Consider the following 21,357-nt stretch of genomic DNA (forward strand, 5'->3'; position numbering starts at 1 on the left):
GCTGAAGCAGGCGGGTCAGAACGCCAAATTTGCGAATTCGGAGTCACATAAAAATCATCCAAAATCAGTTCCCACACATCAATCAATGGAGCCACAAAGTCATACACACACACACCAGTTTTTATTAGGTTATAGGCAGACTTAATGCATGCATTCAATACTGATTCACTTTTTGCACTGTAAAATTGACAAAATGAACTTGAATCATTCTTCCATTCATTGACCAGAGCTTCCATCTCTCCTTTCTCAAATGGAGGATTCCAAGCATACTTAACAGGCAGATCATGGTTTGCAGATATGATTGTAGCAGGGACATATATTGGGTTAATTAGCAGGTGATTGGCAGATTCCTTATTCCTAAGAATCTCCAATACCTGTAGCAAGTGCTGAACTGTAGTGTATGCAAACTTTCCTTGCTTCACAAATAAGTTGATTTGTTCAATACTCTGTAATATTTCCTCATAATCATACTCAGATAATTCTTTTAAACAAAAATCTTTATTTTCCCTAGCCAGGGAGGAAAGTTCATTAGTAGTTTCATAAGTCCATTTAACTCCCCTGAAAGACAATTGCATTTCATTATCTTTTAATGGCAGAATCTCATTATAGGTCTCAGTCGCTAAGGATAACGACTCTGCAGATCGGACACGTTTCTTAGAACGTTTGCGTTTTGCCTTAGACCCTGCTGTTTTTGGTGATTTATTCAAGGCTGCAGGAAAATTATCAGTAACACTTTCTGCTTGCTGAACATTTTTGCAAGCAATTGAAGGAGTAGCTGATTGGCCTGCTGCCAGGAGTTCATTAAGAGGAAAAGGCAATGGATCTATGCGCAACCAGTTATGGATCACAAACGCTAGAAATTCCAGCGGTCTCTCTTTCAAATCGGAATGATTGAGAACATTAAATGCCCACTGGAATAATTCCCCTTTAAACAAAATATAACTTAGTTGGAGTGCCCAGGTTGAAACAGGAGTCGCTTGGAGATCAGGATTGGCCAGGACAGATTCAGAGAAAAACTCATTTTCTGTTTCAGAGCTAAGTTCTTCAAATTTCTTAAAGGAACAGGAACCATAATTAACAGTGTCATACTTTCTAGGAATCCCCCCCACAATGGGGATTGGTAATGGGGTTTTCATAATGTAAGGCTTGGTGGTGTATTCTCCACAGTCAGCATGCAACGCATGAGCTGACTTGGAGGAGGTACACACACTAGCACAAGGAAACAGGCTATCCCTAGTATAGTGGAGGGGAGGACTGACTCCAATAGGAGATTGTGGCGCACAGAGCCGGTGCAGATCTGACAGCCACAAACAATGCTTTCGTTATAACGTCTCAGCGCAAAGTAGCGCTGAGCGCATAAACCAGAACTGAGGAGATCAGGACAGGTAAACAGAATGAACACTTGCTTAACTAGCCACTACTTAGTGACAGCAAGCGTCCACAATAACACAGACTGGAATGAGGCAGCCAATGCGTTGCGGCGATGGCGTGCCTCACAAAGACAGGACAGGATAGTCAGGAAATAGCAGGATCAAGATAGGTGAACGTAACAGACAAATATACAATAAGTATGTTTTCCTAGCGTATTACAATTACAGCTATCAATTAAACTATTTGTAACGTCTGACTAACATATGTATATATCGGCAATGAACCGATATATGACATAAGCAGGAACGCTGACTAGGACTGGAGTAATACAGGGAACAGGACTCAGAAGGATTCGCTATCTCTTCGCAGAGATGAACGCAATCCACAAACGGTAACAGAACAGGATTCAGAAGGATTCGTTATCTCTTCGCAGAGATGAACGCAATCCACAAACAGAACCAGGAGCAGGGTAACTACCTCAGCACGGGTGGTCACGGTACGCGCAACCTACCAAAACGTGCTGGAAAACTGACTAACTGAACACAGGATATAAACAGTTCGTGTACGTATATATCAGCGACACTGATGTATCAACGTAACACGAATACAAGGAAAATAATAAACGTGCTGGTATGCATATATATTGGCAATGAACCAATATATGATGCAAAGACCAGCAAAGTATCTTTAGAACAAGAAACACGATCGGGGGCCGAAGCGACAGCAAGACAGGCTTAAACTGAAGCTATGAAAACCCAAGGAAACCCTGCAGGAAGCAGATCTTTATACTGAGGTCATCCAATGGGAGCAGACATGCAAATTCCCACACAGGTGAATAATAATCAGTCACAAGCTGACAGCAGGGAAAGACAGACAAAGCTATGCAGCTTGCATGGAAAGACATCAGAACTGCCTGAGCTGCAGCACTACTACTTCCAGCAACACCTGCTGCAGCAGCGATCATTACACCAGAAGGCTTAAATGGTTAATTTAATAAGTGTAAATTGTAGTGTGAAATGGTTTTTTTGTTTGTTTTTATATGTATTTTTTTAACCACTAGATGTCCTCACACTCTCTGTCTCTGTGAGACAGATGGGTTGTTGTAAGAGCAAAGCTCATTGGCTTCTTGTTGAAAACCATGATCTTTGCTTACGAGCATTTTGATTGGCTCAGGGAAGACTTCTTCCCTTTCCCCAATGAAGGCTCTGTGGGCTCCGACGGTAAGCATTAACAGGGACCAATAGGATGTTTTAAAATGGCGTGCAGGTGGGTAGTGGTTAAAAAAAAATATTTAGGATATTTCATTATCCTGGATTCAGGCTCAGCATCACAAAAGCTTTTTTTTGTATTAAACTATATTGCTGTAGATTGGTATGTAACCCCATGCGCCCAGGGATGTTTAGTCTAGGCTAAAATGTCAATCAGTCTTCTGCCCCAGAGCATCCTGGGAGATTAACTGAAATGACTGGTCACTACACAGATGGGAAAAAAATAATAAAAGATCCCACAATGATTCACCTTGCCAGCAGTAAATATGCCAGCATCACGGATACATTTAAGAATGTAAATCAGTTTGAGCCAAGATTTTACAACTGAAAAACTAAATAATTTATAAATAATTATTGTAAATAATAACTAATTATATTCATTAAGTTATATTCAGTAAAGTTCCTCTTTAAATTAAGGCCTCTTTCACAGTTCGACGTTAAAGTCGCACGTTAGAAAAAGTTTTAACGTGGACTAATGCACAGCAAAACTAAGTCTGTGCAACATTTACAGTGCACATGTTGCGTTTGTGTGTAACGTGTAGCATTATTAGAAAGTGCTGCATGCTGTGCGTTATACACGTTATTAAATGCGGTGGACTGTTTGCACATGCTCAGTAATGACTTGGAAGCATACTTTTCATTGCCGGTATGCCTACTGTATGCGGCAATAACAGGGCATAGAGTTGCGTTGTGACATTTTTGGGACGTTGCGTTGTTAGTTTGCGTTGCGACTTTAAGGTCACATCAAAACGCAACGTCCCACTGTGAAAGTAGCCTAATGAGTTGTTCCATGAGAACTCACCTTCTTCCTTCTAAGTCGGTAACATGTGCAGTCGTGTGCCCCCAGCAGAAAGCTCCGGTACGATCATCATGCCATTTCATTATCTCCATGATGCACTTCTCATTGGTCCTCATCAGGATGATCTCTCGGAAGAATTCACAGGCAGAGTAGAGGTGGTAAATTAGTGGTCCAGCACTGATGTCTATCAAGATCTCTCCAGCCATGTGACCTGCAGATGATACATATTAAAGGAAAATATAGTATAAACGAAAATCTGGCACTCATTTATACTGTGTCAGTGTAACAAGGACAAGGATGTATTCAGAGGGATCACAGGTGAAAGTAAAAATAATTGAAGAGTCGAAACAGAGTAGCGTCTGGATAGTCTACTGATTAAGGGCTCTGCCTTTGACATGGGAGACCCGGGTTTGAATCCTGGCTACTTATTCAGTAAGAAGTAGTGATGATCGTAATCTGCTAACTACAATTATGTAAAATTACGTGTAAATTTTCTCAATTACGCATACACGTAATTATAACTTCGTAATTCAATTGACTTTGTGTAATCATTCGTAATTATGCATGAATTTCCGCTTATTTTCTAGCCGTCTGTGGTGGTGAATAGCAAAGCCTCCATATATGCTATTGCTACCAAAATTGCTACATATAAAAAAAATTCAAAAAGACCTTGTAGTTTTTGAGAAAATGGATTTTAAAATGCAATGAAAAATGGTTTTTAAACCTAGAAAAATAAGTTTAAAAAACATTTTTTTTGTATTTTTAAATTCGATTTTCTCAAAAATTGCAAAGTGTTTTTGAACAATTCTTTTCGTAGTTTGTACCCACTATTCTTCTTAACATATGTAGCAATTTTGGTAGCAATGGCATATATGGGGGCTTTGCTGTTAACCTTCAAAGTCAGCATGAAATTACGTGTAAATTCATGCGTAATTACGAATGGGAACAATTAACTACGAAATTGCTTACACTGTTCCCCTGAAATTATTATGGTTACAATGCATAATTGCGTATTGCGATGCGTAATTACGCATGGGCATAATTTCTGCTCATCACTAGTAAGAAGTCATTGGGCAAGACTTCCTAACACTGCAGGGTGGCGCCTTGAGCGTGCCCTTAGTGGCTTCAGCTTTTGAGCGCTTTCAAACCTGAAGTGGGCCAAAAAAATTAGTTAGAGGGAAGCACGTGTAGTTTCGAGTGCTTCCAAAGCCGACTGAGGGGTGCTGAAGGCACGTACCTTCAGGAGGACATCGGTGGAGCGAGGTAACAGAGATAGGATCAGGAAGGCTCTAATGTATCCAGAGCCTTCCCTCTACATAGGTGAGTATCTAACTTGCTTCAGGCTTGCAGATGGTTGGCAATTCCAATTTTCGTAAATGCTGATTTTTGCTACCGGGGTATACCAACAGTAATGTGTTTTTTCCGTTTTTCAGAATTTCTGATTTTCCGAATATTTGCGGTAAACGGAAAATCAGTACTGGACGAATCAGAGAATCCAGTCAATTTTTTGTTTTCCATTTTACAGCGAAAATTCCGAAAATCTGAAAAACTCAGTAGTATTGAACCATTTAGAAAATGTGGTAATTTACTGTGAAAACTGAGTATTTCCGATTTTCTGTTTTACCGCAAAAATGTGGAAAATCAGAAATACTTGGTAACAATCCGAATTTCGTTTTAAAAATTCTGCATCCTCTGATTGGTTAACTATTTCCAAGGGCTGTGATTGGCCCAAAATTACCCAGTTGCTGATTTTACGATTCTGTTTTTCAATTTAAGGTCAGAAAGCTGAAAATTATCGGAAAATTATTATTTTTATTATTTTTTTTATCTGTAACATCTGTAGCGCTGTAAAAATCGGATATTTCCGTTCTGGCAGAAATTTCCGTCCATCCTTTCCAGTTTCAGATGCTGAATAATCTCCAGAGAGATCCATCAGAATCATCCTCTCCCTTTTTTAACCAACACTGGATCCTAAAGTCTTTTTTTTTTTATTATTAAAGTATACCACAAGTGTCTTTACAATAGAGACAATGGTAGTAAGGTGAGGGTCAGATTTCTACATAGGATGCCAGAGCCATCAGGGGTAGGGCCTTATCACTTACCATATGCTTCAGTGTACATAGTATATTTAGGGTCCCTGCAAAGCTAGCCACCTTCCATAACTCATAACAGGCAGCAGCAAACACTACGTTTACCTGTTTGTCACTTCTTGCACAGCCATTCCTGGCCTTCCTACAGGTGCACAGCTCAAGCTCACTCCAGTGGCATTGTTGCTTGATGGTAGAAAAGAAATGACCTGAGTCAGATTGAGGAGAACAGAAAAAAAGCATAGCCTTGTTTTGGGCAGTTACTGACAAGGCAATTAAAACACCTTTGACTGTTAATGTTAATGGATTCCTAGAGGGAGGCTTGGAGAATGGAAAGAACAAACTCAGCTGAGTGTGTGTATGTTTTTGTGTGTGTACTGAGGAGCCGCTCAACTTAAAGGACTGAGGTGAGAGGAATATGGAGACTGCCATATTTATTTCCTTTTAAACAATAGTTGCCCTGCCACCCTACAAGTGTCCTTTAAAGAGAGTCTGAAGCGAGGAAAAAATACTCTTTTTTTTTCAGAATACTCTTCAGGACTATCGCCGCATCCCCGCGGCCCTCCGAGGTCTCTACCCCCCCCCCCCCCCAAATCCCCCAGACAGAATCCTCCGTTACTTCCTGGAGGAGCGAGAGCTTTGAGCTTTAGCTCTGCCTCCAGTCCATTCAATCACCGCAGATCGCCACCTCTCCCAGCCCCTCTCTTTGAAAGAAGACTGAGAGGGGCGGGGAGAGGTGGCGATCAGCGGTGATTGAATGGACTGGAGGCAGAGCTACAGCCCAAAAGCTCTGCCTCCCCAGGCAGCAAAATCTGCGACTTTGAAAGTCGTAGGATTTTGCCCGGGTTTAGGGACAGCCGTGGGGATGCGGCAAATCATCTTGGGCGATAGTTCTGAAGAGGATTCTGAAAAAAAGAGTATTTTTTGCTCGCTTCAGAGTCTCTTTAAAGGGAATCCAAGGTGAGAGGGCTAATTTATATTGAAATAATGCACATTGCCTGGGTAACCTGCTGATACTAGCCCATGAACAGCCACGGAATATGTTGGCGCTTTATAAATCAATGATAATAATAATAATGAACAAGCATACAGATCAGATGTCTATGACAAATCTAAGAAGCTCAGCTGCATGCTTGTTTTTAGGTGTGTGATTTAGACTCTTCTGACCAGAAAAATCAGCAGGTCTGCCAGGCAACCGGTGTTGTTTGAAAAGAAATAAGTATGGCAGCTTCCATAGTTCTCATACCTCGGGCTCCTTTTAACATGGCCCATGAGCTTGGTTGAATAGGGATGGATTGGTGGCTGCAGGGGTGGTATTTCTGATCTTGTATGGGTTGGAGAGAAAATAGTGCATGGTGGTTCTATTTGGTTGGATGAGGGTTGTGTTGGATGGGTCTGAAGGTGGAGCATGTAGGTGGATGAGAGAGGGGTTAATGTAGTTGATGAATGTGATTTAATGGGAGAGTTTGAAATTTTTTTTGTCCAAGTTAAGCAAGGACTGCAGACGAGGCTCAGCATGCTATAACATAATGTGCTAGACGCAATGCATCAATGGAGGGCGGGTCACGTCCCATTCTGTGCTTACCTCAGCTGATCAGCTGTTTGGACTTTCTGATCCTTGCACGGCTACCACTCCCCGCTGTTGTTTGCTGGCTGGGTAGAGCGGGGAAGCTGCAGGCAGGAGGCAGTGAATGGCGATAACTGAATGCAGGAGTTGGAGGGGGTCTGATCGTAAGACACCTGAGTGGTGAGATTATCAGCAGTGTTACAATGACCCTCTAAAGCCCCTACACAGACATCAGTAATTCTGCGTAGCATCGGATTTCACACTGCTGTTACCAGGTGTATACCATCTGCACGCCCCAGCAACACTTGGCTTCTGCCCCACTCTGAAGAAAATCCGGAGTATGTGGTACCGGTACCAGTGTGGGTGAGGTATGAGTGACTTGTGCTGGGCTATGCATGAGGAGTGCTCCATAGTTAGTTTTAATGTGTTTTTTAGGTGAAGTGGAACTACTTGTTGTGCAGTGGGCTGTGGGTGTCAGAACACTCTCTAAGTAAAGGCACAGGAGACAAAAAAGGGAGCCCGATTGTGCAGTATGTAACAACAATAGAAATGGGCTGAACCTCCGATTTTAGGTTCGCGAACCCTCGTGGAAGGTTCGGTTCGCGGAAAAGTTTGCAAACCGCAATAGACTTCAATGGGGATGCGAACTTTGAAAAATAGAAAAAATTATGCTGGCCACAAAAGTGATGGAAAAGATCTTTCAAGGGGTCTAACACCTGGAGGGGGGCATGGCAGAGTGGGATACATGCCCAAAGTCCCGGGGAAAAATCTGGATGTGACGCAAAGCAGCGTTTTAAGGGCAGAAATCACATTGAATGCTAAATTGCAGGCCTAAAGTGCTTTCAAACATCTTGCATGTGTATACATCAATCAGGGAGTGTAATTTGAGTACTGCTTCACACTGACACACCAAACTCACTGTGTAACGCACCGCAAACAGCTGTTTGCGTAGTGACGGCCGCGCTGGACTGATGCGCAACATGGCCAGAATGCAGGCCGTGGCAGTTTTCCAGCCCATATGGTCGCCGGGCTGTGGTAGCTCAATGATAGAACAACAGTGACTGTCCAGCTGATCAAATTTGGTCTGTCCACAAAGAAGCAACAACCTTATTATCTTCTTGTATGTAGGTAGGCATAGGTAGGAGTCCCAGTATAGGTAGGTAGGCATAAGTAGGAGCCTCAGTAGTTAGCTAGGCATAGGTAGGAGACCCAGTATAGGTAGGTAGGCATAGGTAGGTGCCTCAGTAGTTAGCTAGGCATAGGTAGGAGACCCAGTATAGGTAGGTAGGCATAGGTAGGTGTCCCAGTAGATATCTAGGCATAGGCAGGAGTCCCAGTATAGGTATGTAGGCATAGGTAGGTGCCTCAGTAGTTAGCTAGGCATAGGTAGGAGTCCCAGTATAGGTAGGTAGGCATAGGTAGGTGCCTCAGTAGTTAGCTAGGCATAGGTAGGAGACCCAGTATAGGTAGGTAGGCATAGGTAGGTGCCTCAGCAGTTAGCTAGGCATAGGTAGGAGACCCAGTATAGGTAGCTAGGCATAGGTAGGAGTCCCAGTATAGGTAGGTAGGCATAGGTAGGTGCCTCAGTAGTTAGCTAGGCATAGGTAGGAGACCCAGTATAGGTAGGTAGGCATAGGTAGGTGTCCCAGTAGTTAGCTATTCATAGGTAGAATTCCCCTTATAGGTAGGTAGGAATAGGTAGGTGCCTCAGTAGTTAGCTAGGCATAGGTAGGAGACCCAGTATTGGTAGGTAGGCATAGGTAGGTGTCCCAGTAGTTAGCTAGGCATACCCTCTTTCCCTGAAAATAAGACCTACCCTGAAAATAAGCCCTAGCTGGAATTTTAAGCATGCTTGAAATATAAGCCCTACCCCGAAAATAAGCCCTAGCGGAAGTTAAAGAGGAGGAAGAGGCAGCCAGTAAGTGGGGACACAGTGGTGCAGTGCCAATAGGGCAGTGAACCTGTCATCCCAGCACACAGCAAGGTTATTAGCTGTGTGCAGGGAAGACAGGGCTGGTGCCTGATTAGTACAGTAGCATACTTTGAAATCCATGAACGTCACAGTACAAAGGAACAGGTAATGTTCTGCTGAGAGACACTTCCTAATAGAAATATAAGACATCCCCTGAAAATAAGCCCTAGTACATCTTTTAGAGCAAAAATTAATATAAGACACTGTCTTATTTTCGGGGAAAGACGGTAGGTAGGAGACCCACTATAGGTAGGTAGGCATAGGTAGGTCCCCTAGTATAGGTAGGTAGGTGTCCCCGTATAGGTAAGTAGGTGCCCCAGTAGTTATGTAGGCATAGGTAGGTGTCCCAGTATAGATAGCTAGGCAGGGCCTGGCTGGCATAGTAATAACAATTACCAAGGTCCAGCTGCAACAGATAGGGCTGTATAATGTCAGTGAGCAACACACACAAAAAAAACACATCAGGAAAACATTAGCTCTCAAAAGAGCTGTTGAGGGGTGCTATTTTAGCAGTAACAATCAGCCAGGAACAAGCCAAGAGCCTAACTAATCTTCCCTAGGAGAAAAAATCTGCAGCAGCTCTCCCTAGTCTGTCTATTTGCAGCAGTCACACGAGTGAGTGTCATGGCCAGCGAGCCTGCCTTATATAAGGGGGGTGGGGCTCCAGGGCTTAGTGTAGCCTGAATGGCTACAATGTGCCTGCTGACTGTGATGCAAAGGGTCAAAGTTGACCCTCATAGTGCATTATGGGGCGAATCGAACTTCCGTAAAAGTTCGCCTGGTCCAGGCGAACGCAAACCCCCAAAGTTCGCCTGGAACCGTTCGCCGATAAACCGTTCGGCCCATCTCTAAACAACAATGTGGTAGTGGAAGAAATGTAAAAGAACTACTCACAAAGGTGGGTTGCAGGGGGAAAACCGACCATAGGAAGCAGGTGGAGACAATAAACCCGACTCCACTCGGGGAGGTCACCTGGGACCTGGATGAGGTCGCTCTCTTTGAAGAAAAATAGGGAACAGGTCTCAACCGTGGTAAAACCATGGGTATTCTGCTTCCACCCCTCAGACGGGTGGCGTGTGGGGGTAAACAAAGCACAAAATGGTTTAAAGAGGTGCCCTGGTGTGTAATAAAAGCATTTAAAAACAGTTTAAAATCGATAAAGAAAATGAGGTACCGTATTTTCCGGACTATAAGGCGCACTTTTTCTCCCCCAAAAGTTGGAAGAAAAAGTCCCTGCGTCTTATACTCCGAATACAGGGAATCCCTGACCTACAGATCACCCGCCGAGAGGAACCGCCGACCCGCCGCAACCTCAAGGATTCCCTGTATTTACTGTGCCCTGCCGTCAGCCTGTAGGAAGGAATCAGCGGCAGCCGCTATCACTCACCTAATACAAAGAGTGCCTGCGGCGATCAGCTGCTGTTCCCTTCTTGCCGCTTGTCTTCTCCGGGTCCCCGATGTCCTCCTCGCCCCCGCACTGCAATAAGAAATCAGCGGCAGTAGCCGCAGGCATCACTCACCTCATCTGGTGGCGATCGGCTGCTGTTCCCTCCTTGCCGCTGGTCTTCTCCGGGTCCCCGATGTCCTCCTTGCATCACTCATTTCATCCAGCGGTGATCGGCTGCTTCTGCCTCTTTCACTCCTTCTCCTTAGCGGCAGCACTTCCTGGTCAGACGCGACCAGCCGCTAAGGAGAAGGAGTGAAAGAGGCAGAAGCAGCCGATCGCCGCTGGATGAAATGAGTGATGCGAGGAGGACATCGGGGACCCAGAGAAGACCAGCGGCAAGGAGGGAACAGCAGCCGATCGTCGCCGGATGAGGTGAGTGATGCCTGCGGCTACCGCCGCTTATTTCTTATTGCAGTGCGGGGGCGAGGAGGACATCGGGGACCCGGAGAAGACCAGCGGCAAGGAGGGAACAGCAGCTGATCGCCACAGGCACTCTTTGTATTAGGTGAGTGATAGCGGCTGCCGCTGATTCCTTCCTACAGGCTGACGGCAGGACACAGGGGCATGGGAGCAAAAACACAAAGAGGGGCCACCTGGAGCCAGACAAAGAAAGGGACAGGAGGCAGACACAGGTGGGCAGGGGGCAAACAAAGGTGGACAGGTGGCAGGCAAAGGGGGCAAACACAGATGGACAGGAGGCAGGCACAGGGGGCAAACACAGATGGACAGGAGGCAGGCATAGGAGGTAGACAGATGACAGCCACAGGGGGACAGGAGACAAACTTAGAGAGGGACAGTTGACAGACACAGGTGGACAGGTGAAAAACACGGGGGGGGGGGACAGGCAACAGACACAGTGGGGACAGGAGGCAGACAGGTGATAGACACAGGGGGACAGGAGCCAGACACAGAGAAGGACACAGAGAAGGAAAGGTGACAAACTCAGGGTAACTGGAGGCAGACACAAAGGGAGAGAGGAGAGGACACAGAGGACAGGAGGAGAACACAAAGAGGGACAAGAGGAGGACACCATGGGGGTTACAGGAGGAGATTGGGGGGAGAACATCTATAAGACACCCCTGCACCATAGGCGCACCAGGTTTAGTATATATTTTTTTTTCCTGGGTTTTTGCCCTCTAAACCTAGGTGCGTCTTATAGTCCGGAGCGTCTTATAGTCCGAAAAATACGGTAGCTTACCTCAATGATGAAAAATCTACATGGTGCAAAATATTTTATTAGAGACTAGCTGATTGCCCGGTGTTGCCCACCCACTTTTTCTAACCATAACACACAATTACTCATTTGAGGCCTGTGCCCTTAACAGTGCAAAAATGGTAGCAATTAAATATTCCCCTTGAAAAGCAATAGGTGAAGATTGATTCACTTTTGCCAGCTCCACCCACTTTTCTGAATATTAATCCCAGTCACCCAGTGACCAACTGTGCAAAGTTTGAGAACCCTGCCATTAACAGTGTAAGTATGGCTGCAGTTTATATTTTCCCAGTGAAATTTGTATTTATCTCCACCCACTACTGACCCGGCATTGCTGGTGTATGTATTTGACTGGTGTTGGTTCCGCCCACTTTTTCTAACCCTAACGCACAAACACTCAATTACCAAGTTTGTGAGCTTTGGGGTCTTTGGCATCAATAATTTGTATATTCCCATAGAAATTAAACAAATCAGATTGGCTGTTTGTGTCTGCGCCCCTCTCTAGCATTTGAACCCCAATCACTCGACCTGTAGCAGGTTTGAGGCATCTGCTTTTAACAGTGTAAAAATGGCAGCAATTTAAATATTCCCCTTGAAAACCAACAAGTGAATTTTGCAGTAGGAGAACAGAGGCGCCAGCAGAATAAAAGCGGATAAAACCTTTAAAATTTGCCTGGAGGAAGTGGTGGACCTACCTCCATAAAGCAGACATGAAAGACTGTCTGAAGAGTAGCAATCACATTTATTACATAGTACCCCAAAAGTGCAACGCGTTTCGCAGGCCAAGCCCACTTCATCAGGCAATAAACGTGGGGACAAAACAGACAGGTACATTTTGATTGGCTATTATAGGCTCCACCCACTTCCCTGAATATTAATCTCAGTCACCCAGTGACCATCTGGGCAAAGTCTGAGAACCCTGCTATTAACAGTGTAAGAAGGACTGCAGTTTCCATTTTCCCAGTGAAATTTGTTTTAGACTCCACCCACTTTTTGTAACCTGGACACATAGTCACTCAATGACCAAGTTTGTGAGCTTTGGGGTCCTTGGCATCAATAATTTGTATTTTCCCATGAAATGAAACAAATCCGATTGACTGTTGTGGCTCTGTTCACTTTTCTGAATTTGAAGCCCAGTGACCCAATGACCAACTGTACCAGGTTTGAGGCTTGTGCCATTAACAGTGCAAGAATGGCAGCAATTTTAATATTCCCCTTGAAAATCAACAGGTGAATTTTGATTGGCTTTTTTAGGCTCCACCCAGTTTTCTGAATATTAATCCCAGTCACCCAGTAACCAACTGTGCAAAGTTTGAGAACCCTGCCATTAACAGTGTAAGAATGGCTGCTGTTTACAATTTCCCAGAAAAATCTGGTTTTGGCTCCACCCACTTTTTGTAACCTTAACACGCAGTCACTTATTCACCAAGTTTATGAGCTTTTGGGTTTCTGACATCAAAATTGTGCTAATGGAAGCAGTTTATCCAGCAAGGATATCCGGATGTTTGTGGCTCTGCCCCTTTACTGAAATTTGAACCCCAGTCACTTAACGACCGACTGTAGCAGGTTTGAGGCCTCTGCAATTAACAGTGTGAGAATGGCAGCAGAGCAGTTTCAATATTCCACTTGAAAATCAATAGGTGAATTTTGTTTGGCTCTTGTAGGCTCTACCTAATTTTCTGAATATTAATCCCAGTCACCCAGTGACCAACTGTGTCAAGTTTGAGAACCCTGCCATTAACAGTGTAAGAAAAGCTGCAGTTTATATTTTCCCATGTAAAAAAGTTAGTGGTTTTTGGCTCTGCCCACTATTTCTAATCTTCACATGCAGTCACTCAATGACCAAGTTTATGAGCTTTGGGGTCTTTGGCATCAATAAGTTGCATTTTACCATTGAAATTAAACAAATCTGATTGTCTGTTTTTGGCTCGCTCCCTTTTCAGAATTTAAACCCCAGTCTCCCAGTGACTGACTGTACCAGATTTGAGGCCTCTGCCATTAACAGTGTATGAATGGCAGAAATCTAAATATTCCCCTTGAAAAACAAAAGGGGAATTTTGATTGGCTGCTGTAGGCTCCACCCACTTTCCTGAATATTAGTCCCAGTCACCCAGTGGCCAACTGTGCCAAGTTTGAGAACCCTGCCAATAACTATAAAAAATAAATAATTGGCTGAAATCAATCTAACAAATCAATCCAACAAAAATGATTTGCTGTTTGTGGCTCCACCCCCTTTAGTGAATTTGGACCCCAGTCACCCAATGACTGACTGTATCAGGTTTGAGGCCTCTGCCATTAACAGTGTAAGAATGGTAGCAAAGTAAAGTTTCCCCTTGAAAATCAATTGGTGAATTTTGATTGGCTGTTGTAGGCTCCCCCTACATGTCTGAATATTAATCCCAGTCATCCAGTGGCCAATTGTGTCAACTTTGGGAACCCTGCAATGTAAAAAATTAAGTTGTTGGCGGCGCCCACTTTTTCTAACCTTGACATACAGTCACTCAATTATCAAGTTTATCAGCTTTGGGGTCCTTGGTATCAATACTTTTTATATTCCCATTGAAAAATAAACAAATCTGATTGGCTGTTTGCGGCTCTGCCCCCTTTCTGAATTTGAACCCTAGTCACCCAGTGACCAACTGTACCAGGTTTGAGGCATCTGCTATTAACAGTATAAGAATGGTAGCAGATGAAATATTCCCTTTGAAAATCAAAAGGTGAATTTTTATTGGCTGTTGTAGGCTCCACCCACCTTCCAAAATCTTAATCTGTCACCCAATGACCAACTGTGCAAAGTTTGAGAACCCTGCCATTAACGGTGTAAGAATGGCTGCAGTTTATATTTTCCCAGTAAAAGTTGTTTTGGCTCCGCCCACTTTTTGAAACCTTGACACACAGTCACTCAATTACCAAGTTTGTGAGCTGTCAGGTTCCTGGCATCAAAAATGTGTGAATGGAAGCAGTTTATCCACCAAGGAAATCTGATTGGCTGTATGTGGCCCCGCCCCTTTAGTGAATTTGGACCCCAGGCACCCAATGACCGACTGCAGCAAGCTTGAAGCCTCTGCCATTAAAAGTGTAAGAATAGCAGCAGTTCAAATATTCCCCTTGAAATTCAATAGGTGGATTTTGATTGGCTGTTGTAGGCTCCACCCATTGTCTTGAATCTTAATCACATTCACCCAGTGACCACGTGTGGCAAGTTTGAGAACCCTGCGATTTAACAGTCTAAGAAAGGCTGCAGTTTACATTTTCCCATTTAAAATGAACGGCTGAAATATGATTGGCTGTTTTATGCTCCACCCACTTTTCCTGGATTTGTAACCTCGGTCACTAAGTGACCAACTGTGCCATGTGTGGGGACTCTGGCTTGATTACTGTGAGAATGGCAGCCTTTTACATTTTTTCCATTGACTTGAATGGGTGAAATCTGATTGGCTGTTTGTAGCTCCGCCCACGTGTGCAGGGGGGCCGCGAGACCCCCAGAACATATCATCCCAGGTAGTAAGGGATCTGTGTACCAAGTTTCATTAAAATCGGTCAAGCCATTTTCGCGTGATCGCGGCACATACACACACACACACACACACACACACACGATTTGATATATATAGAAAGCACAGGCTTTTTATTTATTTTTATTTTTTTTGTGGTGCAAAAGATTTTATTAGAGATAGTACAGGCAACGCGTTTCGCGGGTCTGGGCCCGCTTCCTCAGGCCAATAACAGTGCCTACATTTACAGACAAAAAGGGGGCGGAAAACTCCTCAAAACACTGATACCTCCATATCATACACATACAAATATAGTAGAACCATATAACCATTGTTATAGCATAGCTGAATCGCCTGTGTTATCTATCTATATATATAAAATCGGATGTATGTGTGTGTGTGTGTGTGTGTGTGTGTGTGTGTGTATGTGTGTGTGTGTGTATGTGCCGCGATCACTCGAAAACCCCTTGACCGATTTGAACGAAACTTGGTATACAGGTTCCTTACTACCTGGGATGATAGGTTCTGGGGGTCTCGCGGCCCCCCTGCCCACCTGGGCGGAGCTACAAACAGCAAATCAGATTCCACCCATTCAAGTCAATGGAAAAAATGTAAAAGGCTGCCATTCTCACAGTAATCAAGCCAGAGTCCCCACACTTGGCACAGTTGGTCACTTGGTGACCGAGGTTACAAATCCAGGAAAAGCGGGTGGAGCATAAAACAGCCAATCAAAATTCAGCCATTCCTTTTAAATGGGAAAAAATGCAGCCATTCTTACACTGTTAATCGCAGGGTTCTCAAACTTGCCACACTTCGCCACTGGGTGAATAAGATTAAGATTTTGGAAAGTGGGTGGAGCCTACAACAGCCAATCAAAATTCACCTATTGCGTTTAAAGGGGAATATTTAAACTGCTGCCATTCTTACACTGTTTATGGCAGAGGCTTCAGACTTGCTGCAGTCAGTCATTAGGTGACTGGGGTCCAAATTCACTAAAGGGGCGGGGCCACAAACAGCCAATCAGATTTCTTTGCTGGATAAACTGCTTCCATTCACACAATTTTGATGCCAGGAACCTGAAAGCTCACAAAATTGGTCATTGAGTGACTGTGTGACAAGGTTACACAAAGTGGGTGGAGCCAAAAACACATTTTACTGGGAAAATATAAACTGCAGCCATTCTTACACTGTTAATGGCAGGGTTGTCAAACTTTGCACAGTTGGTCATTGAGTGAATGTGATTAAGATTTTGGGAAGTGGGTAGAGCCTACAACAGCCAATCAAAATTCAACTTTTGATTGTCAAAGGGAATATTTAAACTGCAACCATTCTTATACTGTTAATAGCAGATGCCTCAAACCTGGTACAGCTGGGCACTGGGTGACTGGGGTTCAAATTCAGAAAGGGGCGGAGCCACAAACAGCCAATCAGATATACAAAGTATTGATACCAAGGATCCCAAAGCTGATAAACTTGGTAATTGAGTGACTATATGTCAAGGTTACAAAAAGTGGGCGGTGCCAGAAACTTAATTTTTTACATGGCAGGGTTCCCAAACTTGATACAATTGGCCACTGGGTGCCTGGGATTATTATTCAGAAATGTGGGTGGAGCCTACAACAGCCAATCAAAATTCAGCTATTGATTTTCATGGGGAATATTTACATTGCTACCATTCTTACACTGTTAATGGCAGAGGCCTCAAACCTGATACAGTCAGTAATTGGGTGACTGGGGACCAAATTCACTAAAGGCGGTGGAGCCACAAACAGCCAATCAGATTTGTTAGATTGATTTCAGCCATTCTGTTATTGGCAGGGTTCTCAAACTTGACACAGTTGGCCACTGGGTGACTAGGATTAATATTTAGGAAAGTGGGTGGAGTGTGCAGCAGCCAATCAAAATTCATCTTTTGATTTTCAAGGGGAATATTTACATTGCTGCCATTCTTGCACTGTTAATGGCACAGATTATTATACAGAAAAGTGGGTGGAGCCTAAAAAAAACAATCAAAATTCACCTGTTGATTTTCAAAGGGAATATTAAAATTGCTGCCATTCTTGCACTGTTAATGGCACAAGCCTCAAACCTGGTACAGTTGATCATTGGGTCACTGGGGTTCAAATTCAGAAAAGGGGATAGAGGAGGCATGGGCAAACTTGGCCCTCCAGCTGTTGAGGAACTACAAGTCCCACAATGCATTGCAGGAGTCTGACAGCCACAGTCATGACTCATAAAGGCAAATGCATTGTGGGATTTGTAGTTCCTTAACAGCTGGAGGGCCAAGTTTGCCCATGCCTGTGATAGAGCCACAAACAGCCAATCAGATGTTTCATTTCACTGGGAAAATACAAATTATTGATGCCAAGGACCCAAAGCTCACAAACATGGTCATTGAGTGACTGTGTGTCCAGTTTACAAAAAGTGGGCGGAGCCAAAAACAAATTTCAATGGGAAAATGTAAACTGCAGCCCTTCTTCACTGTTAATGGCAGGGATCTCAAACTTTGCCAAGATGGTCACTGGGTGACTGAGATTAATATTCAGGGAAGTGGGTGGAGCCTATAATAGCCAAAATAGCCAAAATAGTCAAAATTCACCTGTTGATTTTCAAAAGGAATATTTAAATTGCTGCCATTTTTACACTGGTATTAGCAGATCAGAGCAGTTTCTAGGCTAAATTTCACCCAGGGCGAGGGTGTAAAAATCGCCCCCCACCCCACCCCCATGGAGCCAGGCATAGGTGCCCGCAGTACAGGTTGAACAGGTTAGCTACGTAGGTGCCTCCAGTATAGGGTAGCCTGCATAGTTGCCCCCAGTGTAGGTTAGATAGGTAGGTGCCTGCTTTATAGGTTATCTACGTTGGTGCCTCCAGTATAGGGTAGCCCGTATAGTTGCCACCAGTGTGGGTTAGATAGGTAGGTGCCCCCAGTATAGTTTAGATAGGTAGGTGCCCGCAGTATAGGTTAGATAGGTAGGTTCCCGCAGTATAGGTTCGATAGGTAGGTTCCCCCAGTATGGGTTAGATCGGTAGGTTCCCCCAGTATAGGTTCAATAGGTAGGTTCCCCCAGTATAGGTTAGATAGGTAGGTCCCCCCAGTATGGGTTAGATAGGTAGGTTCCTGCAGTTTAGGATAGTTAGGTAGGTTCCTGCAGTTTAGGATAGTTAGGTAGGTTCCCGCAGTATAGCTTGGCTAGGTAGGTTCCCGCAGTATAGGTTAGTTAGGTAGGTTCCCGCAGTATAGGTTAGTTAGGTAAGTTCCCGCAGTATAGGATAGTTAGGTAGGTTCCCACAGTATAGCTTGGCTAGGTAGGTTCTCGCAGTATAGGTTAGTTAGGTAGGTTCCCGCAGTATAGGTTAGTTAGGTAGGTTCCCGCAGTATAGGTTAGTTAGGTAGGTTCCCGCAGTATAGGATAGTTAGGTAGGTTCCTACAGTATAGCTTGGCTAGGTAGGTTCCCGCAGTATAGGTTAGTTAGGTAGGTTCCCGCAGTATAGGTTAGTTAGGTAGGTTCCCGCAGTATAGGTTAGTTAGGTAGGTTCCCGCAGTATAGGTTAGTTAGGTAGGTTCCCGCAGTATAGGTTAGTTAGGTAGGTAGGTTCCTGCAGTGTAGGATAAATAGGTAGGTTCCTGCAGTTTAGGTTAGTTAGGTAGGTTCCCACAGTTTAGGTTAGTTGGTATGGGCGGTATGAGTTGGGCGCAGGAGCGGGGGGAGCGAACATAATAGTAATAACTCACCTGCTTCCGCCGAACCCGCGCTGCTTCAATGTCCTTCCTTTCCCGGCATCTATCTCATTAGTCACAGTGCTTCCTGTGATGACATGCGGTATGTCATCACAGGGGGCGCTGTTACCAGGCGACGGACGCCGGGAGAGGAAAGATATTGAAACTGCGGGGAACGGATGAAGAAGGTGAGTTATAACTATTATGTCCGTTCCCCCGCTCCGGCGCCCCCCCTCCTGCCGCACAATAAAGCACCCCGGGCGATTGCACGTATCACACACCCATAGAAACGGGGCTGTAGCAGATGCCTCAAACCTGCTATAGTTGGTCATTGGGTGACTGGGGTTCAAATGTTGGAGAGGAGTGCAGCCACAGACAGCCAATCTGATTTGTTTAATTTCTATGGGAATATACAAATTATTGATGCCAAAGACCCCGAAGTTCACAAACTTGGTCATTGAGTGTTCGTGCATTAGGGTTAGAAAAAGTGGGCGGAGCCAAAACCGGTCAAATACATACACAGGCAGTTCCACGTCATTAGTGGGTGGAGACAAATGCAAATTTCACTGGGAAAATGTAAACTGCAGCCATACTTACACTGTTAATGGTAGGGTTCTCAAACTTTGCACAGTTGGTCACTGGGTGACTGGGTTAAATATTCAGAAAAGTGGGTGGAGCCTACAAAAGTGAATCAAACTTCACCTATTGCTTCTCAAGGGGAATATTTAATTGCTGCCATTCTTGCACTGTTAATGGCACAGGCCTCAAACCTGCTACAGTTGGTCATTGGGTGACTGGGGTTCAAATTCAGAAAAGGGGTGGAGCCACAAACAGCCAATCAGATTTTTTTCATTTCAATGCAAATTATTGTTTCCAAAGACCGCAAAGCTCACAAACTTGGTCATTGAGTAATTGTGTGTTAGGGTTAGAAAAAGTGGGCGGAGCCAACACTAGCCAAATACATACCCGGGCAACGCCGGGCAATCAGCTAGTCTCTAATAAAATCTTTTGCACCATAAAGATTTTTCATCATTGAGGTAAGCTACCTCATTTTCTTTATCGATTTTAAACTGTTTTTAAATGCTTTTATTACACACCAGAGCACCTCTTTAAACCATTTTGTACTTGTTGTGCAAATAGTTTTTTTTTCAATACTGAATAAAGGTTTATATTGAATTGGATATCCCCTGAGTGGTTGCATTACCTTTTGCATATATACAATCCTACTAATATAATAAATGGGAAAGTTCGGATGTTTGGATATTTGGATATTTGGATGTTTGGATGTTTGTTACTCGATCACACAACAATGGCTGAACGGATTTGAATGAAATTTGGCACACACATAGTACATTACCTGGAATAAAGTATAGAATACTTTTTATTTCCATAGCCAAAAAGGGCCATACAGTTGGCCATTGGGTGATTGGGGTTCAATTTCAGAAAAAGGGTGAAGCCACATCCAATCAGATTAATTTTATTTCATTGCAAATTATTGATGCCAAAGACCGCAAAGCTCACATACTTGGTCATTAAGTAATTGTGTGTTAGGGTTAGGAAAAGTGGGCAGAGCCAACACTAGCCAAATACATACCCGGGCAATGCCGGGCGTCCAGCTAGTATAACATAATGTGCTAGGCCACCAATCAGCAGTCATGGAGGAGAAGGAAGCAGTTTCCACCATGCATATATGGAAGGCATCCTATTGGACATCTGCATCACCTGGAATGTTGTCCTTCTCAGAGTGTACAAAATGCAGCCATCTTCTGTAGCACCCATTTCAGAATCAGAATCAGTTTTATTTCGCCAAGTACAGCGGAGCTGTACTCGAATTATTTGTGGTACACATGGCATAGGCATAGTATAGGGAGACAAGACGTACAACACAACACAAACAGTTGGAATTACAGTAATGGTGTGGGTCTGACCCACGTTAGTGACAGACCCCGGTCATCAGTGTTCTTCCTGGCATGCAGGAACAGTTCAATACTAATAATAGTCATGACAATAATAGTAGTAGTAATAATGATGATGATGGTGGCCCCCATAGTGCCCAGGGCAGTGAGAACCAGGGCAGGCTTCGGTGATAACTGGCTGGAAGGCCCGGCTAGGGCATGTCAGAAGGCGGGCCTGACAGGTGGACGTTGGAGTTCAGCAGCTGAACCGCTTGGGGGAAGAAGGTGTTCTTTCGTCTGGAGGTTTTGCATGGTATAGTCCTGTAGCGGCGGCTCAATGGGAGGAGATTGAAGTAGCGTCTGCCTGGGTGAGAGGGGTCACGGGAGATCACAGTGGCCCTCTTCATCATACTAGCGGAGTGGAGGAGATCAAGTGATGGTAGGGGTGACCCGATGATCCTCTCTGCATCAGTTATGACTCTCTGTAGTTTGTATTTTTCACTGGCCGTTGCACCCATGTAC

General features: G+C 44.3%; 1 protein-coding gene across 2 annotated transcripts in view; it reads right to left on the minus strand.

Annotated features, from left to right (window-relative positions):
- The window catches only part of LOC137523022 (indolethylamine N-methyltransferase-like), a 56,729-nt gene that overhangs the window by 7,172 nt on the left and 28,200 nt on the right, over nt 1-21,357 (minus strand). For both annotated transcript variants that reach the window (XM_068243200.1, XM_068243201.1), the window contains exon 2: nt 3,442-3,649. In XM_068243200.1, the coding sequence (XP_068099301.1) occupies nt 3,442-3,649 (208 nt within the window). The remainder of the gene's footprint in view (nt 1-3,441; nt 3,650-21,357) is intronic.

This window comes from Hyperolius riggenbachi, chromosome 6 (genome assembly GCF_040937935.1).
Source record: "Hyperolius riggenbachi isolate aHypRig1 chromosome 6, aHypRig1.pri, whole genome shotgun sequence".
NCBI classification, from domain to species: domain Eukaryota; kingdom Metazoa; phylum Chordata; class Amphibia; order Anura; family Hyperoliidae; genus Hyperolius; species Hyperolius riggenbachi.